Genomic DNA, 22,594 nt, shown 5'->3' with positions numbered 1-22,594 from the left:
ACTTAACTGAAAATGTAAATCGTAGCATGCAGACTCCAAAGTTCCTATGATGCCTATGATGCCTTTGAATAAACTAAGATCAATCCTATGATGCCTTTGAATAAACTCAAAAAACTGTGAAATCAAGAATTTTGAAGAATATTATAATGAAAAAATGACAGACAAAAATTATATTTTACAAATCAAAATTATTACTAGTTTCGTGGTATATTTATCACAAAATCTTCTGATTTGAAGAATTCATCGTAGTGTTTGCGTTGGAAAATAAACAACTTTTTTCCATGGTAATAGCCCATGGAGGCCTTATAGAACCAACTTTATTGGTCAGAGAAAGCTTGAGGATATTTTCAAACTCTTAACAATCAAATTTTGGTCAACACCGTGATTGAAAACCATGAAGCCTTGCGTCATGCATGTTTCCCTTACAATGTCCAGAGTAATATTGTCACTGCTCTTCATAACTTATAAGATAAGTCAACCTTTGGACTATTAAGCTCTTTCACATCATACATACATTGATTTGGAGTCGAACGAACTTTCGTAACTTATTTTCACTGTCCAAGGGCAAAATATAACTTGATGCCATTAGGATTGCGATAAACACACATGCTAAAATAATAAAATTGGATGCAATCAACTATACCATTACATTATAGCATGCTATATAAACGGGTTTTTTTAAGTAGAAAAACATGTGAAAGTGTAAATATTCCATGACTTAAAACACCAGTCTCGAACTAAAAAATTAAAAGGGCTAATTGGTAATAAAATAGCAGTAGTGCATTTTCACAATGGTGAAAGACCCATTTTACCAGTTGCATCGACCCTCATTTGGAAATACTCATCATGATCTCCAAGGATTGTTACAATTCGAAGAAACGCATGCCTATGCATTTGAAACCTTCGTCGGAATTGAGCATTTATGTATATTGGATTTTTAGAGAAATAGTCATTGACCAATCGACTATGTCCTTCTTCACGGCTTCGATCTATTACTTTTCTTCCTCGTCTAGGCCTAATAGAACTTTCTGATTGTTGTTCACTCTGTAGCATTGACATCAACTACTCATCATCAGTGTTGTCCATGAATTCTTCTTCTATCAACTCCTAAAAAAGATTATTAAGATCTTCCAAGCTATCTGGACCCATTTGAGTGAAAGAAGATTGAGAGAAGAGTTAGAGAGATGATATGGTGGAGTTTGTTGGTGTTGACAAAAATTGAGAATTTTGAGAACTATGGTGTTGGTGATTTTGCACAAAATACAACAAAGATTGTATAACAATTAAACTGATTGGTATAATTTGACATAAACCAAAGAGATAAATTTGTGAAGTTAAAATTACATGAGAAAAATTGTGTGTAAAAAAAATAAGAGCAAAAGAGAAAATTGTGAGAGAAAAATCGAGTGTAATTTCTCAAACGAACACAATTTATAAAAATTACAAACAAAAGAGAAAAGTAATAGAAGAGTACCTCATTGGCATAACGGCTAGTTTATTTATTGATTTTCTAATCAAAATAACTGTGTTATCTTCTGAACGTGCGGTTTCTCCAAGTTGGCGCACTCCAACAAAAATTTTGCCAAATTAATGGACTTTATGATACACGAGCTAACTGACGGACGATTACTTCATGTCAACTACTAGAGGTGCTCTTAAAGATTATCCATCAACACGTTATAACATCAACGTTATAATTCAAACACAAATCTTATGCAATTCAAACTAAATAAATCCTTACTACCTACCTAAACTAAGTGAAAAATACTACTAGTACAATTTTAAAACTTAGACAATCAATTACAATGTCTCAAGTTTGAACCGAGAAAAAGTACATGACAATCAAACTTGTACTTTTTACTGTGTAATTAGTAATTACCGCATGGCAATCAAGCTTGTTTGTACTTGCACTTTTTCTTAAATACTAAAGTGCATGCGTGAGTGTGTGTAAAGAATAATTATATTTTCCATAAAAAAATGACCGGTGGAAGTGTAGTGTAGTGCGCGTGTAAAATGGAATCTAATCTAACTAATTGAATTGAATTTCAAACAAATTTGAAATCTCTAAAACGTTAACGCGGGCTTTTTTCAATTCACCCTCCTTCACCGTAAAATAATTTCATTTTAGATCTCAAATTAAAAACCATAAACTTTACATTACATATTTATATCTCTCTCACTCACATTTCTCAACAACAGCTTTGTAACCTAACCCTAATTTCAGATCTTCACATCAATTCATCATGCGTAGTAAGCATTTTCTCTCTCTCTCTCTCTCTCTCTCTCTCTCTCTCTCTCTCTCTCTCTCTCTCTCTCACCCTTTTTGCTTTAACTTAGCTGGATTCATTCATAATTCAATAAATTTTACATTTTCATGCAATTTTTTTGTAACCCAAATTCAAGATATGTGTTCATTTCTTTTTGTAATTGTGTTATAGTGCTTAGATCTTAATTGGGTCTATCTAATTATTTTTATTGCTTAAAAAAAACTCACCTTTTCCAATCTAGGTTTTATTCTTTGCTATGTTTAATTAAACTCTAAATGCAAATTTAACATTTTTAAGAGTGATTGTTTTGATTTTGTTCTATAGAGATTTGACGATAATTTTTATGTTTAATCACTATCTTATTTTGTGATTTAAAGTATGTTTTTTGAATTCAGATTTGGCGTTTGGGGGTGTTAATTTTGAGGGTAATTTGAAGTAAATGGGAGCTAAACTCAAAGGGATTGTGATAATTAAGATAGTTAGAGGAAAAAGATTATTCAATTAATTTGTTAGAGTAATTTGATTTGAGGTTTTTAGATTCTAGTAGTTAATTCTTTTGCTTGATGACATTGATTTTGATTTAAATTGTACTCTTCACTCGCATATTGCTAATTTGGAAACATGTTATTTGATCCGTTGTTATACTGGTTAGTATTGTTTAAGTACAACAGAATTGGGAGCTAAACTGGGAAGGGATTATATAAATAAGACAATTTGAGAAATGAAATGTTTCAATTAGTTTGCGAGAGTTAGATGATTTGAGGTTTTCAGAAAATTCTGATGCTTGTGCATGACGGCACCGATTTTGACTTCAAATCATACTCTATTTGTATATTGCAAATTTGGAAAGACGTTATTTGATTTGTCCGTATACTGACAGCTATTTATTTCAATTATTGTCCACAGCAATCGAGCCTACAGAAATTGAATCTCTGCCTGATGTCATACTTCAGTACATATTGTCACATGTCAGTAATGGCCGCGATGTTGCATATTGCAATTGTGTTTCTAAGCGATGGAAGAACTCAATGGCTTGTATAAGAAGTCTCTATTTCACTCGCAATGCGTTTGATAACGCTCCTCACCGTGAAAATTCTGACATTATTGTGAAAAGAATGGTATCAGCTGTTGAGAGATTAGAGGAGCTAGTTGTTTACTGCCCTTTCTCTGTGTATGGCCTTGCTTCATGGCTATCACTTGCAGGTCCGTCTCTCTCTCATCTGGAGCTTCGAATGGACAACCTTGGCGATAATGAGATTATACATGAAAGCCCATCAAAGTTGGATTGCATTGGTGCAGCAGTCAATGTGGAAACTCTAAAATTGTGGGGTGTCTTGATCAAACTTATCCCTAAATGGGAAACGTTCCATAATCTTAGGATCCTTGAAGTTGTTGGGGCAAGAGTCGAGGATGCTGCAGTAAATGCAATGATTCAGGCCTGTCCAAATCTGACAAGGTTACTACTGCTTGGATGTGAAGGTGTCCGATCAATTTCGATCACCCTGCCATTTTTGGAGCAGTGCAAGCTGGATTTTTATGGTCTTGGGAACTGTTCGCTTTCACTGACCTCCCCTAAAATTGAATCTCTTGAGGTACAAGGCTGTAGTTGGATTAGGGTCCCTGAAACCAAGCATTTGAAGAACCTTTCAATTTCCAACAGTGCAGGTAGTCGAATGTTTCAAGTGATTCTTGTACTTTCATATTTCTTACTGACCTTTGTTTTTTATTGCTCTCTTGGAATTTACTAAAAAGTGATTGCCTTTGTAAGCTCAATTTTCTTTCTTTACTTGTTTATTGCTTGCAGGGAGAGTATACATGATTGATTTTGGGAACCTTGCATCCCTGGAGTTTCTGTCAATGAGGGGGATACAGTGGTGTTGGGATGCAATCTGTAAAATGCTGAAATTGGCAAGTGATGTGAAACATCTTTATATGAAGGTTGAATTCACTGGGGACTATGATGCTCTTCAACCCTTTCCAGAGATTGATTTTGTTGATTTCTTCAACAGCCATCCCAAGCTGCGCAAGTTTGATATCCATGGAGCCATGTTTGCAGCACTATGCCAGAAGAACAGTCTAAAACATGTAAGCTTATGTTTTGAAACTTAAATTCTTGCATTTCGATATATTATAACAATGATTTCAAGGAAGCTACACACTATAGCTTTTGGAAGGACCTGCGTCGAAGAAAACAAACAGGCTTCAAATTCATATTAACTTTGATCGTATAAATCTGCTTGAGCATGTTCTTTAAGTAACATTATCTAAACAAGATATCCATTTATTTTACAGGTTGATTCTGAATTTGTGATTCCATGTTTGGAGGAGGTCTTCATCACTGTGAGATCGCCATTAAATGCTGAACAGAAAATGAGCACTCTTGAGTCGTTGGTAAAATATGGGAAAAATCTAAGGACCATGGTTATCAAGATTCTTCAGATGAAGGGTTCACATAACAGTGCTGATGATTTTTTTGATGAGATTTGCCGGTTCAGATACATGCACCGTGGGATAATTCGAATAGAATAAAGCCTGATGCAATTTTTAACACAGGGCATTTCGTACTGATTTCCAGTTACAGCTGGACTTCTGAATTGATGATGAGTTCACTTTTGTGGAGCTAATGTATTGTTTTGTATGTCATTTAAAATTTGAGAATCTTTTTTTTTTATTTTTTTTTTTATCTAATTTAGAGAATAAGGGTTTACTTCCTCTCCCATGATTGTCAAAAGTACAGTAAAACAATGTCTTGGAAATTTATGCTACATGGATTCCATGCCTACAATCAAGCTTATTCAGGAGGGAGACCAAAAGAATCAAAGGTTTGGTTATGAAATTTGGCTGATCAAGATTATGTTACACTGTACTTTTGGAAAAGGGAACCAATGCGATGACTTCCTTGCAAAGATGGGTGCCCAAAGCAATGATGATTTGGTGTTTCTTGATTCACCTTTATTGCTTGTTGATGCCATGGGCACAAGTTTTTAAGGCATTAAGCCCTAGTTTCTCTGTCTTGTTTTCTCATTTTTCTCATTTGTAACAATAAAAAAATTGTGTTTTAATTTGAATTTGATTCAATTTACTTTTGATCCCTTAACTTTTCTTTGAATTTCAAGTTGGTCTCCTAATTTTAAGAAGTTTCATTTTGGTTTTTTAACTTAATCAGTTAACTCATGCTGGTCATTTCCGTCAAATACAAATAAACGATGTTGGTGAAAGATAACGTGATATCTCATAGGATCTTTACTATAAACTAGCATTTGAAATGCATCACAAAAAACATCTTCAAATCCTAAAGATCCTAAAAACCACAATCAACGAGGTCGTGCTTCTTTGTCCTCCTGTCCCAGAATTTCAAGGTGTTAGGTTCAACTTGGATTAGTTTTGCTGTCCGAACAAGTGCTCCAAAGATTAATATTTTCATTTGCTTTAGTGGTTAAAAGATTGATGAACCAAACCAGAGGAAGATCAACTTAATGGAGGCCATAGACGAGCCTCTCAGTTTGGTTATCTTGATTGGTGCTACATGCTATGAGCATGAATGAATATTATGCAGTAATACCGCTACTACATTGTACATACTATAAATTTTGTAACTTATCCTTTGTTTAAGCCCTAAGGTGCTTACTTATCAGGTAAAAATTGACACGGGAAAAGTTGGATAAAAGACCTTAAGTGGAGCATATTTCAAGGTCCCAAACCAACACAACACAATAATACGGAATCGTTTTTATCTTAAAAAAATAATAATTTAATAGTTGCTTTAAATGAGAAACGATTTTTAGTAGTTTAACTAAAAAATCATTTTTTTATTACTGTTTTTTTTTAATGTGATTTTCATTCTAGTAATCAAACACAGCATTTTTTGATGCACAATGTCTTTCTTGATGATTAAAAAGACAATTTACATAATTATATTTTAATTATAGTAATAATGCCGTTTGTCTGTTTTATTCAATCAAATCAAACCCAATATGAAGTTTGAAACGTAGAAAAAAAAAGTCTTATCGACTCAAAAGGAGTATTTGTATTTTATTATCATTGATCATCCATCATCTTACATAGTTTAATGCCTTATAAGAAAATTTTGATGATAAGAAAAGTTGGAAACTTGCAAATGCAAGTGGATATTTTTTTTTGGCTACTAGAGAATAAGTAAAGGTTTATAAAATGTTAAAAGTCATAAAATTCCATCTTTAAAATATAACAAACACTAGTACTAGTAGCATCTAAATAAGCTTCTTCTTCTGGAAGTATCTTTTCAAATGCCACAACTGCAAAACTGAAACTGCAATGCAAATACCCAAAGACATAAAACTAAACCATGCCACTCTTGCATTTGTTGATTCACTCACTGTCCTCATCCCTGCTTCCCTGATTAATATACCAAAAAATAATTAATAATAATATATAACATAAATCTTATTGAGTAAAAGAGGTACTGTACTAGTTTGCTATTTACATTATTAAAATTACCTGTCCTTAAGACGTATCAAATTCTCATGGATAGCCTCCACTGATCCCTCTAGCTTTCTCAACTCAAGCTCTACTCCCTTAACATCAATCGTTTGACATATTTGTTATTATTTGAACATCAAAATACTGATATAGTACATCTTTCATTCATGTACTTCTTATCTACTACAACTTACACACATTTTAAAAATACGCATAAAAATCAAATGACATTATATTTGACATCAAAATTATATGTCGTTACATTGAAATGTTTACCTCAATTTTCTCTTTTCTAGCAACCGAATCCCAATCCTTAGCTGCAACTCCAATTTTCCAATCAAGGTTCATACTAACATTACCACCTCCATGATTCTGAGCAACCCAGAAGCATGCAATGTAGTTCCCACTCTCTGAAGTTGTAAAGGCGAAATTACCAACTGTAACATTCTCATTATGATGAATATTGTTTCCATATGGTGAGGTCACCTAAAGAAAAAACAAGGAAAAAATAGACCCATTTAACGATTGAATGTCGCAAGGTTTTCCAAAACTTAGATACAATTTTTCTATTCTCCAATTACAATTCAATAGATTGTGTGTCGATATAAATTATAACCGACAATTTTATTCCCCACGACATGTTTAATTGAGGAAGAACACACACAACACCTCATTTTTATTCTCAAAGTAATCATGTAAGTGCGTGTTTGGATTTTTTGTGGAATTACCAAAATCACGTCGAGCCATTGTGATATCGGCCAAAGCTACACTTTTGCAATGTTTGGCATCAACGTGATTATGACAAACCCATCATATGCATAACCTTCAACATGATGTCATTATAATTTTGTTAAATCTACCGCTCATCCAAACATACACTAACAATACAAACATGATTCATGTGTAAGACTAATCCACAATTGTGTTAACCGTGATTTTACAAAACCAATTTTGCAAAAGCTACCAAGTCTAGTTTTTCTAAAATTATTGTAGCTCCTAATAACATGATATGCACTAACATAATCAATTCCACCTAAACCTTATTCTAAAATTATCAATCGGTCACTCTTTAAGGTATCATGAAGAGCCAAATTGATCTCGACCCTAAAATTGAACAGCAACCTATGAAAGAAAATGGAAAAGGGTGATAGAATAGAATGAAAGAGAGAAAAAATGTACCTTGACAGATAAGGTGGGTTGGTTTGATCGATCAGTCGGTAAGACAATATAATCAGCCAAAACAACAACGTTATTCTGAATTTCTTCAGAAACACATTTGGTTCCTGAAACAGGTAAATTGATCCATATAGCATGACATGTTGAGAACAAGTACAAAAACAATACTGCCAAAACTATGTTCTTCTCCATAACACCTTCACCTTCACCTTCACCTTTCTTTCTCTCTTTAATTTTTGATCAAATTCTCTCTCTAATTATTATTATGTACACAATGTGTAATCTTATAATTAATGTTTTTTTGGTACAAATAATAAATGTTTTACTCTTGCTTTTAAGTTTAGATTTTATTTTGATTTGAATACTTTCGATAAGACCAAGAGACCATCTCTATTTGCCTTCTGCATATTTTTGTTAAGATTACCATTATTTTTTCTTTTCTATTTTTAAAATTTTTTCCCTATACAAATATTGTATCTTTTTTTGAATCCCTATTTTTTATTTAGTGAATTTCTTTGGTCAAACAAATTTAATGCTATGCGAAGAACGTGTAACTTTTTCTAAATATGCATTCAATTACATCATATCATAATATTACTATTTTTTTACTTTTATTTTTAAAATATCTTCATAGGAGGAGTGCTATGAACACTCTCTTTCAAACACTCTCTAACACTCACTCTCTTATTGGGTGAAATTCATGTGGGTACCACACATTAGAAATGGATCCCACATAAAGCGATGAGCCCCACTTGGGTTTCATCCAATAGAAAAATAAGTGTTAGAGAGAGTGCTAGAAAGAGAGTGTTCCTAGTATTTCTCATCTTCATATATATATATATATATATATATATATATATATATATATATATATATATATATATATATATATATATAGGGATAGGATCAAATGACACCATGGTGTCAAAATTAGTTTGACACCAAATCTTATCCATTCATTTCATTTAATCCAAAGGCTTAAAACTATCACCAAATTAATTAACATACATCAAATACTCTCTATCACCTAATTAAGAAACATATCTATCATCATTAATTCATAATCAAACAATACCTTCTTGTTTTTGGTAGATTCAAACCCTTTTTATTTTCCCCTAATTTTTTTCTTTTGGCAATAAGCACAAACTCAAACTTTATAATTTTTATAAAATCATGATAAATCTTAATTCAGTTAAACATGAGACACAACGAGTGTCTAAAAAAATTAGACCTATGAGTGACAAAATAATCTAATTAGCATGAACAATTCAAGAATCATTAGTCGAGCTTGTTTGTTTTTTTTTTAATACAATTTAATTAATTATTAAAAAAAAATGAGTATATGAGATAAAGACAAAGAAATATCATTGATAGTGATAATGACTCAAACAACCATAGATATATGAGTTCTACCCTTCATTTTATAAAAACATTTAGAAAAGAAGTTTGAGTATGATTATAGAAATATGAGAAAATTTATAAATTTGGGGAAATAAAAAAGAGGAACAAATAAAATTGAGGAAATAAAAATGGAATGTTTGATTATAAATTAATGATGATAGATATTTTTCTTAATTAGGTGATAGAGAGTATTTGGTGTATATTAATTAATTTGGTGATAGTTTTAAGCCTTTGGATTAAATAAAATGAATGGATGAGATTTGGTGTCAAACTAATTTTGACACCATGGTGTCATTTGATCCTATCCCATATATATATATATCAACATGGTGGGTTATATTTCTTAAAAAAAAAAAACATGGTGGGTTATATTTAATTGAATGTAAGTCTAAAAGAAAATTTAAAATGCACGCGTATATTTTTTTCAATCGATCATCACTTATGCGTAAATATAGAGATTAATCTTTTGAGTTGAGTCGTAAGACCATAATAGATAACAAAATTATCATTTAAGAGATTTAACATCGCTAGTGTCCCAAAATAAATCCAAAATCAATATGTTTGGTAACCAAAAAAATATCTCTTACATCCGTATAATTAAATTATTTTGTATAGCCATATAATATTATTTATCGAACCATAATAATGTGAATTATTTGGCCTCTTTTCATATTTTTAAAACTGCATCGAAGTACCCTTATACTACGGATGACACTTCAGTGCCATTAGCTTCGGTGCCTTTGGGTGCTTTTAGTTCATTTTAGATGAAAGAATGTTGGATGAATGATTAAAGAAGAATGCTAACAATTGCCCTTAGGGCATTGAATAATGGGATAAAAATAGAAATATAGTATTGGAAAATGGTGAAAAGTGATAAATTTAACTTTTTAAGAGTCAAAATCTTGTTGAAACCAATGCAAACATGCTACTTTTGGCTTCCTTAATCATTGCCCTCGTTAGCAAGATCCTTGATTAAAATAAATTATTTAGATGAAAAAGAATAAATAGTTTAGAGAGAGATAGAAACAAAAACACCAAAACCAAAGGCCCCGAAGTGCTATCCATATACTACTTATCGAGTCAATACCCAAATTTGTCCCTAGATTTTCACGAATCGGACAAAAACGTACCCCAATTAATCGAAATGCACACTTTGTCTCTGAATTTAATAAACGTCAATCAAAATAGTCCTTCCGTCCAAATGCTCCGTTAGTGCTGTTGAGTTGTCTTCCTGCATGGCTTGTTGTCTTGTACACGTGTCTACAAGGAAGCCATGTGTACAAGGACCAATTTGATTGAAACGCACAAAATTTCGGTTGTACTTTTGAAATTCTATTGTTCCTGGATTTCCAAATTTACCCTTGTAATATATATACCTTTCCATGATCACGTTTCAGCCAGAACATCAAAAACATCTCTGACCGTTCTCCTTCCCGCTAAACCCTTCATCATCTTCATCAACATCATCTCCGATGAGGAACGTTGCAAAAGATTCAGTTTTGATGGAAGATTTCGTCATTTCATAAGGTAACGCCGTTCCTGTTTGTTTTCCATTCAGTCACGTTTGTTTTTTGTTTGTTTTCTCCCCTTTTGTGTCCGTTTTTGTGATTTTTCGTTTTTAGGCATTTATTTTCAACTTTAAACTTCCTTAAATGTTTGCTTTGATGTTCGTTTTTGTTTGCTTTGATTGTGTGTTTTAGATTACTGATATTAGGGTTTTGTGTTGAAGACGTAAAACATAAAAATGGCGTGTTTTTATGTTTGGTTACTAAAAATTATGAACATTAGAGTAGTTATGAACAAGATTAGTGGTTGATTAAAACGGTATAGATTGTTTAATTTGTAGTGATGATTTGCATTTTTATGTTATTTTGATTGTTATTATGACTGATGCATTGCAAAATCTCTAGGATGGAAGACAATATCACATTAATCATGCATCATGGTGGTTGTTTAGAGCGAGATAAGTATCGGAGGCTAACTTATGTTCGTGGTGAGTTTTGTGTGTGGGAAAAAATGGGTGTTGATGAGGTATGTTTGTGGGACATTGAGAAGATGGTGAAGAAATGCAGCGGCTACTTAAAGGTATCTAAGATGTGGTACTTGAAGCCGTTCAAAGGTGCCGAAGATGATCTTAATATTTGCTTGAATCCATTGAAAACGGATAAGCATTTTTTGGATATGGTGAAAGTTGCAAAGGCTAATGAGAATGAAGTGGAAATATATGCACAACATGTGGTGGATACAAATGAGGTTGAAACTGTACCATTATCAGGTGAAGAAAGGTGTGGATTGATTTGTCATAACTTAAGAGGATGTAATAAGCAAGATGTTGCTAGGAGACCAAAAGACTGGATTGATATTGAGCCAGAAGAAGAAAATGTTGAAGGGAATGCAGAAAATGTTGGAAATGTACCAGGAAATGCAGAAAATCATGTTGCTGAAAAGGGTGGAGGTGTTGCAGAAAATGTTGGAAATGATGAACAAGTTGCACAAACTGTCAATGTTTGAAATGTTGTTGCTGGAAAATGATGCAATTCATGGACAAAATGATGCCAATGGTGTTGCAAATGAAGCAGTGCTTACACAGGTGTGACTGTTAAATTCTAAGGATCGATTTTCTAGTAAGTGTAGAATTCAATGACTAATTTGATCGAATGTTTTATTAAATAGGGACTGGTATGATTGAAACTCTTGTTGCAGAGTGTTACTGGAAGGAGGTATGGCATTAGAGGGCCAATTATTTCAAATGAGAGGCCTAAGCAAACACCAGTGAGGAGTTCTGCACCATCACATCCAACTGCTTCAAGTGCCATATCCAAATTATGGTCCATCCGGTTCAAGTCAACCTAAGTTCATGGAGTTTATCCCAATCCCCCGACTTTCCAAAGAAGTGAAGCTTGATGCATGCTTAGATTATTCTTTTTGGAATATTTTGACTTGTTTACATTATGCCCCCTAGTTGGGTTCTTTTTGACTATGTAATATTTAAGAACATCCTCTATAACTTATGACTTATGACTTGTTAGTGCGCCATAGTTGGGTTGCTTTTGCCTATGTAATATTTCAACCTTAAGACATATGACTTATTTAATGGTATTTTCAAGGATGAAGTTGTGTGTTTTGTCATTTTTAATTCGCTTTCTGCAAATATATGCACCAATGATCAACTTGGAAATATGTTTTTATAATTCAAGGACTTATCTGACAGTTTTTTGAAATAATTTATGGATCGATTTGATAGTAAGTTAAAATTAATAGGGACTTTATTAGAAAATATTTTTTGAAATCAATCAATTTCATCCTTGAAATTTTTTGGCATGATACATCAATTTACTCCCTGCTTATGTGGCATCTGACATGGCAACCCATCTGAAATGTGAACAGCCACATCATCACCGTTAACGTCCCAAATGGACGTATGAACTATTTTGATTGACGTTTGTTAAATTCAGGGATGAAATATGCATTTCGATTAATTGAAGGATGTTTTTATCCGATTCGTAAAAATTCAGGAACGGATTTGGATATTAAATCACTTCTTATCACTCTAGCAAAAGCATGATTTGTCCATTTGACTAAGTTCACACTCACTTGATAGGGCGACTCTGACACTTAAACGGGCAGTGTCGTAGTTTCCAAAATCAATTGTCTCTTTAGATGCGTGAAAGCCACTAATTTTACCGTAAGGTGCTAAAAGTCCACAATTCCATCCATGTTTTCATAAATTAGACAACATCACATTTTCAAACCAAGGGGTCCACTCTCCCTCCCACTATCATTGATTAAGATTCCCTCCTAGATAAGAAAAATCATCCTCCAAACCTTATCTTCATCATCATAGATAAAAATAAAAGGTGATTGATTCCCCTACCTTTCTGTGTAAATAAATAAAAACAAAATGAACTTCAACGGTTCCATTCCAAGTCCTTTTCATAACATTATGGGGTTATTACTTATTTATTCTACATGCAACGGTTAGTTGATCAAAGTAAAAAGCATTCACCCAAAGAAATGGTCAAAGTAAAAGTGGATTTTTATTTTTTCAACCACAAGCTTAATGAATCTACAAATCCAATAATAACAAACAAAAAAAAAAAACAAAAACTATTATGATGTTTGAACGACCAAACACATTTATACTTATTCAATGCTCATCTTCACGTCTAGAACTTCAATACAATTTTAATATTTTCACCTTCATAACACATTACAATTAATAACCCGACTCTCATATCATGTTAAAATGAATTTGGATCTTATCGGAAAATCTAGTTCAAACAATGAGATTGTAGTACACTTTTATACATCCTAACATCTTGAACAAATGTGAGATTTCAATGCAATTAAATAGGAGTATTAGTATTATAAAATAAAATGACAAATTATTTTGATAAAAATAGATAGTAGAGTATATTCTAATATCTATCTATTGTTTTTCTTACTGCCCAAAAGAATTTAATTATAATACTATAAAGAGAATCCAATATGGGTGCACATAATTCTAACCTTTAAATTAAAGGTCTAATACAGTATTCAACACCCACTCCACTATCCTTTTCTTTCTTCCACTCATACTAAACCAAGCTAGCTAGATCTCAATTGAGCAACAAAACAAGAAACAATGGAAGCTCTCCTTTCTCAATTCACCTTCCTCTCAGACCAATCTTTACATGACAAGAGCTTCGATCCATCGACGATAGAAGATCTTATGAAACTATTTGAGATAGAATCCTACAAAGCATGGGCTGCTGCAGAGCTTGAACAAGAAAGAGAGGTGGAAGAAGCAGAAGATGCAATGCAAGAAGCCGAGGAACATCTCAACTCCGCGATGGAAAGTGCTATGGATGAATTTAGAAGGTTTGAAGAAGAACTTGAGAGGATTTCAAGAGATGAAGTAGAGAGTTTAGTTCAAACTGCTGAGAAAGCAAGGAATATGGGAAACTTGATGGAAAAAAAAGCTTCTATTGCTTCTAAGAAGTACATTGAAGCTGCACTTAATTCAGCCACTGCTTCTATGAAATCTGCTTGGAAAGGAATCTCTTCAGGCAAGGTTCATCCATCTTGATTGATATATACATATATGCATCAGACGATCCATTTATGTATTATGTATCTATTATTTATTTTAAGAAAAGTCTTTTACTAATGTTAATGTTACCTAGCGAAAATTGCAAGGATCTAATTTACTAGTGAAAAATAAAAAAATACTTCTTCTTTAGTTGATATTTATGAATTTATTATTTACTTCATATTGTTGTTTTGGATACTACATGAACATGAGTATGTTGTTCAATCCATAACATTTTGGGGGTGAAACAACATGAATTTCAAATCATTTGATATAGTATTAAGATTTTTTTTATTTAAGCAATTTAATCGAGTACTCCAAACATCTATGGTCGTTGGATCAAGATCACACGGTATGGATTTAAAAAAAAAAAATATTAAAATTGGCATATTTTGTGAACTATCTTACGGAAATGCAGATATATCCAACCAGAGGGAATCCATTCTCAATTCTGTTATTACTTATTAGATCTGAATGCATGTGATGTGTCCCTTATACTAGTTTTATTATCTTGATTATTATTTACTAACAAACAATTTGTATTTGTGTGTGAAGATATGTTTTAACACATCTTGTTTTGTCCTTTCAAAAATAAAAACATGTACACTTTTGAATTCTTCATTAATTCCAAAATTGTATGTTATTTTTCTGAATCCAATTGTTATTGGCACCACAAAACTATCTCCATAAGATGTAGAATCTTAAGTGACACAAATCTAATGTGTTAATTATTAAGCTCAAGAAAGATGAGAGTCTAACCTAAGAGATTAGTATATTTGATTCCTAAGATAGTGAAATTTTTGGTAGATGTCAACAACATTTACCTTCATTACCACAATTATAAATAAACTAAATGATGAATATATAAGAGAGATAATTTTTATACGAGATATCTTGAAGTTTTGGGTGGAATATGGTCCTAAACCAAGTACAAAACTTTCCTTCACGAAATCATTAGAGAAACCAAATGTTGAAGTGCACGACTCCATGTATGTTTTTAATTTTTATTTTGAGGAATTTCATTTGCTAAAGTTTGTATTAGTTTTAATTCTTAACAAGACAAAAAATAATCTTAAAGTGACTTTGGTTGTTAACCATCCAGATTTCTAGTTTTTTTTTTTCGCATTCCGGAGGCAATTAAAATGTCAAAAAAAATATTTTCATTAATTTAAGAAAATGCATCCTTCATATCTAACATTTTAATCTTCTATATATCACACCCTTAAAAAAAACTTCTCTATATCACAATGAATCACTTTAAGAGTCTGCACTCTTTTAATTAAAAAGTTAAAATTAAATGTATTCTAGAAAATAAAACAATTTTTTTTGTTAACAAAGTAAGTAATTCCTAAATTCATAATTATAAAAGAGTCAAACTAGTTTTTTTACACTTTTTTTTCCTTGAACAACTAAATTATGTGAATAAAAAATAAGTTATTTTGCTATATGGAACTAAAACAACTTTTTTTTTTATACAATAGACAAAATAATAAATAATCATTGAAACTCACACACGCACACAAGTGAATGAATCCAGAATTCAAACTCCGTTCATAGTATCCGGTATATCAATTTTGAATTTTTTATCAACAGAGCTAGGACTTACAGACAACCAAAACAACTTTTAGACAACCAAAACAACTTTTACTCATAAAAATCTCTCTAAATGTTCGCTCGTGCAATTTGTGCGGATGGCCTATCTTGTGTCATCTAGCACGGCTCATTAGAAAAATTCTAAAATCTGAAAAATACTTAATTCTTTTTACGGTTCAGTGTTGAAATTTTTTTTGATGAAGGTTCAGTGTTGAAATAATAATACACATGAACTCTATAGTCGTCGGAAAAATAAAAATAATATTATACCTTTCATATTTTGGCCCTCCAACAACCGAGTCACACAAGCGCCGACGTGGCAGATAATCTTCTCATGTGATTGGTGTCATTTATTTTTATTTTTATCATTTTTACCCTCAATACCTTGTATATTATTGTGTCATTTTTATTATTTTTTTAAATAAAAAATGGAATATATTAACAACGGCGATGAATTCTCTATAGCACAAGGTGTACTAAAGAGGTCACCCCAAAGAACAAACACTCACTACATAATTACAAAAACAAGTTAGTCGATACCCAAACAAAGTAACGAGTCCGACCACCATCTACTCGTGCCATAAACAAAGTTGGCATTGTTAGCTTTCAGCCACCACAATGAATTATACTTAACCTTTTCTACAAGATCTATCATAGTAAGTTGGGTGTTATTGAAAATTATATTATTTCTTTCGTGCCAATCAATCCATACACACAAGAGCCAAAGCACTTGCATGATTGTCCGGCGCTTTGTCGACCCACCAATAGAGGTAGTAAACTGATAAAAATGATCATGAATGGTAAACGGATCGACACATGAAAAGCCAAGCCAATTCCTGATATGCTGCCAAAGGCCGCCAAAAAAATCACAATGAAGAAACAAATGATGTGCCGTTTCGTCGAAGCCACACCCCGCGACACACCTGATAGCCTCGGGGTGGACAATGCCGTGCCGCAAGAGATTGGTCTTCGTGGGCATCCTACCGCGACGTGTCATTTATTTTTATTTGGAGGTTTAACTATTCGTTAAAAAAAGTAAATATGTTTTTAGTCCTACAAAATTTCAAGGTTTTAAGTTTAGTCCTTAAAAAAATTATCCCTATTTGCATTTTATAGGGACTATTTTGGTCTGGAGGACTAAAAATATTCATTTTTTGTAAAAAGTTTTCAAAATATGGACTATTCCTACAAACTACAATATCACCGAGGACTAAAATTACCATTAAAATTTTATAGGGACTAAACTTAAAAACTCATGATTTTGTAAGGACTATTTTTTTTTTATCTAAGAAAGTTTAGATGAGTTAGGTTTCAAAGGTTCACCAAGATCATGACATGCCTTAAAACTCAAAGGCTTAAATAGACATTTCATCCCTGCAAATAGAGTTCTTTGAAATTTCATCCATGAAGTTACTAATCTTTCCATTTTGCTATTGCAAATATTAATTATTTTAAATTTGATCCTAATTAGGTATGTTTATGAGGTGGATGGTAATTAGCAACGTGGCGCATACGTGGCTAACCAGAAGGCATGTGCAATGACATTTTTGCCATTAATGAATCAGGAGACACGCAAAAAGACCAAATTACCCATGTCTCCATATTTTCATCTTATTTCTTCTTCTTCTGAATCGAACTGGGTTTTTGAAAACCCTAAAATATCAACTCTTCTTCTCCATTAAACCCTTCACTTTTATTCCCTCATCTCAGTTCTGCTTCAGTTTGCAATCCCTAATCTCTGTCTCCAGTTCAAAAATGTCAACAGGGAACACCAGTACAAGGTACTCACATGGTTCTGCAATGTACTGTGGTGAATTCAAAAACTTCCAGTGGAATGCTTCCAACGTGCCATTGTGGGTTGCCCATTGTCATCTACATTGCTAACACAAGACAGAATAAAGGACGTAGGTTTTTGAAGTGTTGCAATTGGATGAAAAATAATACTTGTGATTTGTTGATCTGGGATGATTTGCTTGCTGCGGGTACAAGGCCAATGGTTGCAGTAACATCTAAGATGTCGATTGTTGGGTCAAGGGAAGTGTCTTTTAGGCGTGATGTGGAGTCTAAGGAAAAGAAGAGTAATTGTGCTATTGTTATGCAAGGAGTTTATGAATTGAAGAAAGACAAGTGGAAGAAGAATTTGTTAGTTGAGAAAAAGAAAGTGGAATGATTGAAGTGAATTATGGTGGCTAGTTGGGTCCTTTTTTTTGTGTGTTGTATGCAAGAAAGTGATGGATGTGGATTGCAGTGTTAATTTGTTTAAGTTAGGGTTGAAGTAGGTTGTTATGTAATGAATGTGTTAAGTCAGATGACTTTGATAGTGTGTTTATGTTTAGGCTTTATGCTATATGCATTAAGTGTTTAAGTTATTAAGTGTTTGTGTTTTAAGTGTTGTATTTCAATGTGAATGAATTGCGTTGTATTTCAATATAAATGAATTGTAATGTGATTGTAACAAAGTGTTTAAGTTTGTGTTTTTATGTTTCCCATATGATTAAGATGTAAAGTGTATCCCATGATTGCAACAAAGTGTAAAGTGATTTTGATGTTGTAATCAAATTCAAATAACATAACATTTAAATAGAAATATTAAGGTCTAAGCCATACATTGTCAACAGAAGTTGGTCTAAGCCAATAGGTACATTAACATCAAAAGAAGGCTAAGCTAATTAACCATACTTAATATAGTTACAACAAAATCTCTCATAATGACATTTATGTCATTCATCGTTATTTACACACGATTCTTTTCCATTTTCAGTGAAGGGTCAACTGCAACATTGGAATGTAATTTTGGCGGGGAAACATATAATACAACTTTGTAATATTATTCTTAAAGTATAATCGAGTTTAGCTAATTCATGTAGAATTAAGTATAAGAAGTGGTGTTAATTTAATATAGGATGTTAATCGTTTCTTCAATACAACTAATTCATGTATAGGATTCACAATTTAGGAACATGACAAGGTACAATTTGAAAGCTTGAAGTAAAATTGAATTTAGCTACCAAACAAATTTTTCACTGTCAACCGCCTCTAAATCAAAACCTAAAGATTTCATGGAAACAATCATTTTTCCAAAAAAGAAGAATGGTAAAGTTAAAATCAACAACTATCACATATTTTTCCGAGCCACTTCAAAACACTCATTTAGTTGAGCAATTACCATTCAAAGTTTGTTTGCTATAACAAAACATCTCATAATCTCACTAATGCATCATAATCGTTTCATTACATACACTCTTTCACACGCATTGTCTTTTCCATTTTTAGTGTAGAGAGTGTGCAACAAGGGTAATATTATTTTAGTGGAGAGACTCAACCGTTTTGTGATATCAATGAACAATTAAGCATCAAGTTATGTATGGACATATTTCAATTTCAGTGTCACATCACACCTGCCTTTTCAATTTTCAATATTCTCTTCTATAAAGACCAAACGCCAAGTCCTTTTATATATACCCTCAGCATATTGATCACATGATATTTTCAACAAAGAAAATCAAATGCATTGTTCTCTTTCCAAATCTTAAAAATATTATCTCTAACTCTCTCTTATTCTTCTTCTTCTGTAATGCATCTCAATTTTTTTTTATAACTCCCTCTTATTCATAGGCATATCAAACACAATAAAATAAATCAAAGATTTTTTCTACATATAAATTTATTCCTTTTTACCTCTAACATACATCAATGTTCTCTTCCTCTTTCCTTATAATAGTTAACATCAAACATGTTTTCATAACTCATCTCTAACTAAAACATTCAGAATCTCAAAATATTCATGTAACCTCTCCAACTCATTAATTCTCCTTCTTCTTATTCCATAATGCATCTCAATCAGTTTTACACAACCCTCTCTTATTCATAGGCATCTAAAACATGTAACAAAATAAATCAATTTTTTTTTTTACATATAATTTTTTTCCTTATTACCTCTAACATATGGCTCAAGACCCAATGCCCTCTCATCCTCATTGTCATCAAAATATAAATCATATGCCTCATCTTCTTCACTACTACCTGAACCACCCTTTTCCACATTATCTTCATCAGGACATACCATAACTGCCTTTCCTTTCTCAATGTACATATTGGCTTGTGAACTTTAAATTAAATAATTACCATTGACACAATTTGAGCTTTCATCTACTTGACTACTAATCACACAATTTGGAATGTCCACTAACCCACTTACTTCATCTACATCATGCTTAACAAATAGGTTAACGACCCTATTTTTTTTTAACAACATAATCCTTCATCTCACTTGCATCCTCATCTAATCTTATGATCCTAAAGTCAACATCTTCATCAGACATCCACCACAACATATTGCTTTTTAACCCCCATATCCTGTTCTACAATATCACATATTTTAAATTCAATCTATTACTTTATGAAAACTGCTAGCGGCAGTCTCTCACACACTCGCGAACAAATACTCGCCTGCTTATTGGCACACGTCAGTCAACTTTTTTTTATTTTAAACCGGTTAACCAGTGCAGTCGGTTGAAGAAATTTTAGCTTTTTATTTTTTAATATAATAAAAATCTAGAAACACCCATTTTCATGTGCTCTGCATCTCCAATAAAAAAAATCCCCACCTCTCTATGTTGTATCATGCGTAAAACTTCAAAACCAAAACCATCCCTCTTTTATGTTTTTTTTTTCGAGAACAAAGCCAATTATGCCTTGAATCTCGTTACATAATACAAATTTTGTGAAACTAGTACTCTCACTTTTCCCAATCTCTGTGTGTTGTTAATCTTTGGTAGAAATAATTTGTTGTGAGTGTCATATTCAAGATCTAAGGAAGTTATTGATCTGGATAAATCCTTATTCTTGATCGATCGGAAAAGCACAACAACGTTGTGGTTGTGGTTACCTGAGTTGTGGGACAACTGGAGTTTGATTGGAGGTGTGAGATACTGACGGGTGAGTGTGACGACGAGGGAGCAATTTGTGTTTTAAGGGAAGTTGATTTTTTTCATGGTAGAGAGATTTAAAAGGAAGAAGAGTGGTGTTCGATGAATTGGACTTGGGCCCCGTTTGGATAAACAACTTATATAGATGCTTATAGCATTAGGGCTTATAACATTAGAGCTTACATCATAAGCTCTTATACTTGATAAGCTATTTATGTTTGGATATGTACACTAAAAAGTACTTACATAAATTGATGTGTTTGGATGTGACATTACATAAACAATTATCAAAATTTTAAATATTTTTAATTTAACAAAAAAATCAAAGAATTGAACCACAATTATCAAGATTTTTTTTGATAAAATTAATCAAGGCGTAAAAAAACAATATTATAATATATTAATTATATATATATATATATATATATATATATAGCATAATCAATATTTGTCCTTAAAAAAACATCAATATTCATATAAGACAAAATTAATATTAGAGGTGTAAATAAACTTATATTAGTGTATAGTTTGTTACCAAAAAAAGATAAGTTAAGTTTGTTTTTTATTCAGTTTTATTTTGTTACGTAACAAAAAAATAAAAAAAAATCTTAGTTACGTGTGTTACTTTATTAAGATAAGTATATAGCAATTTTGTTACTCATGATAACTAACATTATAATTAAAATATTATAAAATATATGTTTTGAAAAAGTGGATCCAGAGAGAATCGAAGGAGGTTACATAAATTCATAAGCTCCTTGTTAAGCCGGAGGGTAAGCTAAAAATTTAAGCTTATTAAAATATGGCATAAGCAGCTTATAAAATTATGATAAGCTCTATTTATTTATTTACCCAAACACTTTTAAAAAGGCTTATGAGAGTAGATAAGCCTACATAAGCTTAAAATAAGCAAATCCAAACGGGACATTGAAAGAGGAGAGAGCGAACTTTTCCCCTTTTGCCCATAAAAATTAAAAATAAAATATAAAGAGTCGGTTGCCTAGTTTCAGATCTAAAAGTATGCTGCTGTGGCAATGGTATATGGACGAGTGTTTGACTGCGAGTGTGTGAGAGACTGACGCTAGCAGTTCTCTTAACTTATTTATCCTTTGCTTACTATTGAATAGCTTATGGGTTATAAAGTGATTAAGCACTAAGCAATTACTTCGACATCAAGTAAGTACTTTTTTTGGTGTATCAAACAAGTTTTTTTTTTTTATTGAGCGTATCAAACAAGCTTAAGTACATCCACAAAGCACTACTATTGAGATCCTGTTTAGATTGAACTTATGCAAAACAACTTATGTAAATAGCTTATGGGTTATAAAGTGATTAAGCACTAAGCAATTACTTCGACATCAAGTAAGTACTTTTTTTGGTGTATCAAACAAGTTTTTTTTTATTTTTTTTATTGAGTGTATCAAACAAGCTTAAGTACATCCACAAAGCACTACTATTAAGATCCTGTTTAGATTGAACTTATGCAAAACAACTTATATGTAAATAAACAAACTTTTATTTATTATTTATAAGCTTGTTAGTTTATGAAAAAATAACTTATAAAGATAAAAAATTTTGTTAGCAAAAACTTATAAATTAACATAAAAACTTATTCATTGCCTAAACTATTTTTTATAAGCTCAATGGACCTTAATTCAGTGCAGGGTATTTTTAACAATTTTCTACGGACAATCCTATAC

At 32.0% G+C, this 22,594-nt stretch overlaps 3 protein-coding genes across 3 annotated transcripts; 2 read left to right on the top strand and 1 right to left on the bottom strand.

The window, feature by feature from the left end:
* The first annotated feature begins 2,090 nt into the window (after positions 1-2,090).
* On the top strand, positions 2,091-4,938 carry LOC11425124 (F-box protein At1g10780). The gene is made up of 4 exons (XM_003593000.4): positions 2,091-2,250; positions 3,174-3,932; positions 4,072-4,352; positions 4,560-4,938. The coding sequence occupies exons 1-4, from the start codon at positions 2,244-2,246 to the stop codon at positions 4,794-4,796; spliced, it is 1,284 nt and encodes a 427-aa protein (XP_003593048.1). The 5' UTR covers positions 2,091-2,243; the 3' UTR covers positions 4,797-4,938.
* Positions 4,939-6,370: 1,432 nt separating this feature from the next.
* Positions 6,371-8,194, bottom strand: LOC11423572 (transmembrane emp24 domain-containing protein p24delta3). Its single transcript, XM_003592999.4, has 4 exons — positions 7,905-8,194; positions 7,002-7,211; positions 6,744-6,820; positions 6,371-6,641 (listed from the first exon to the last, which is right to left on the bottom strand). Exons 1-4 carry the CDS (start codon positions 8,091-8,093, stop codon positions 6,497-6,499), a joined length of 621 nt encoding a protein of 206 aa, XP_003593047.1. The 5' UTR covers positions 8,094-8,194; the 3' UTR covers positions 6,371-6,496.
* Positions 8,195-13,774: 5,580 nt separating this feature from the next.
* Positions 13,775-14,554, top strand: LOC11418822 (uncharacterized). Its single transcript, XM_003592997.4, has one exon. The coding sequence runs from the start codon at positions 13,927-13,929 to the stop codon at positions 14,368-14,370; it is 444 nt and encodes a 147-aa protein (XP_003593045.1). The 5' UTR covers positions 13,775-13,926; the 3' UTR covers positions 14,371-14,554.
* Positions 14,555-22,594: the final 8,040 nt, after the last annotated feature.

Source organism: Medicago truncatula, chromosome 2 (genome assembly GCF_003473485.1).
Source record: "Medicago truncatula cultivar Jemalong A17 chromosome 2, MtrunA17r5.0-ANR, whole genome shotgun sequence".
Taxonomy (NCBI): domain Eukaryota; kingdom Viridiplantae; phylum Streptophyta; class Magnoliopsida; order Fabales; family Fabaceae; genus Medicago; species Medicago truncatula.
The sequence above is the reverse complement of the archived record's forward strand: the minus strand, read 5'-3'. Positions and strand labels throughout refer to the sequence as shown.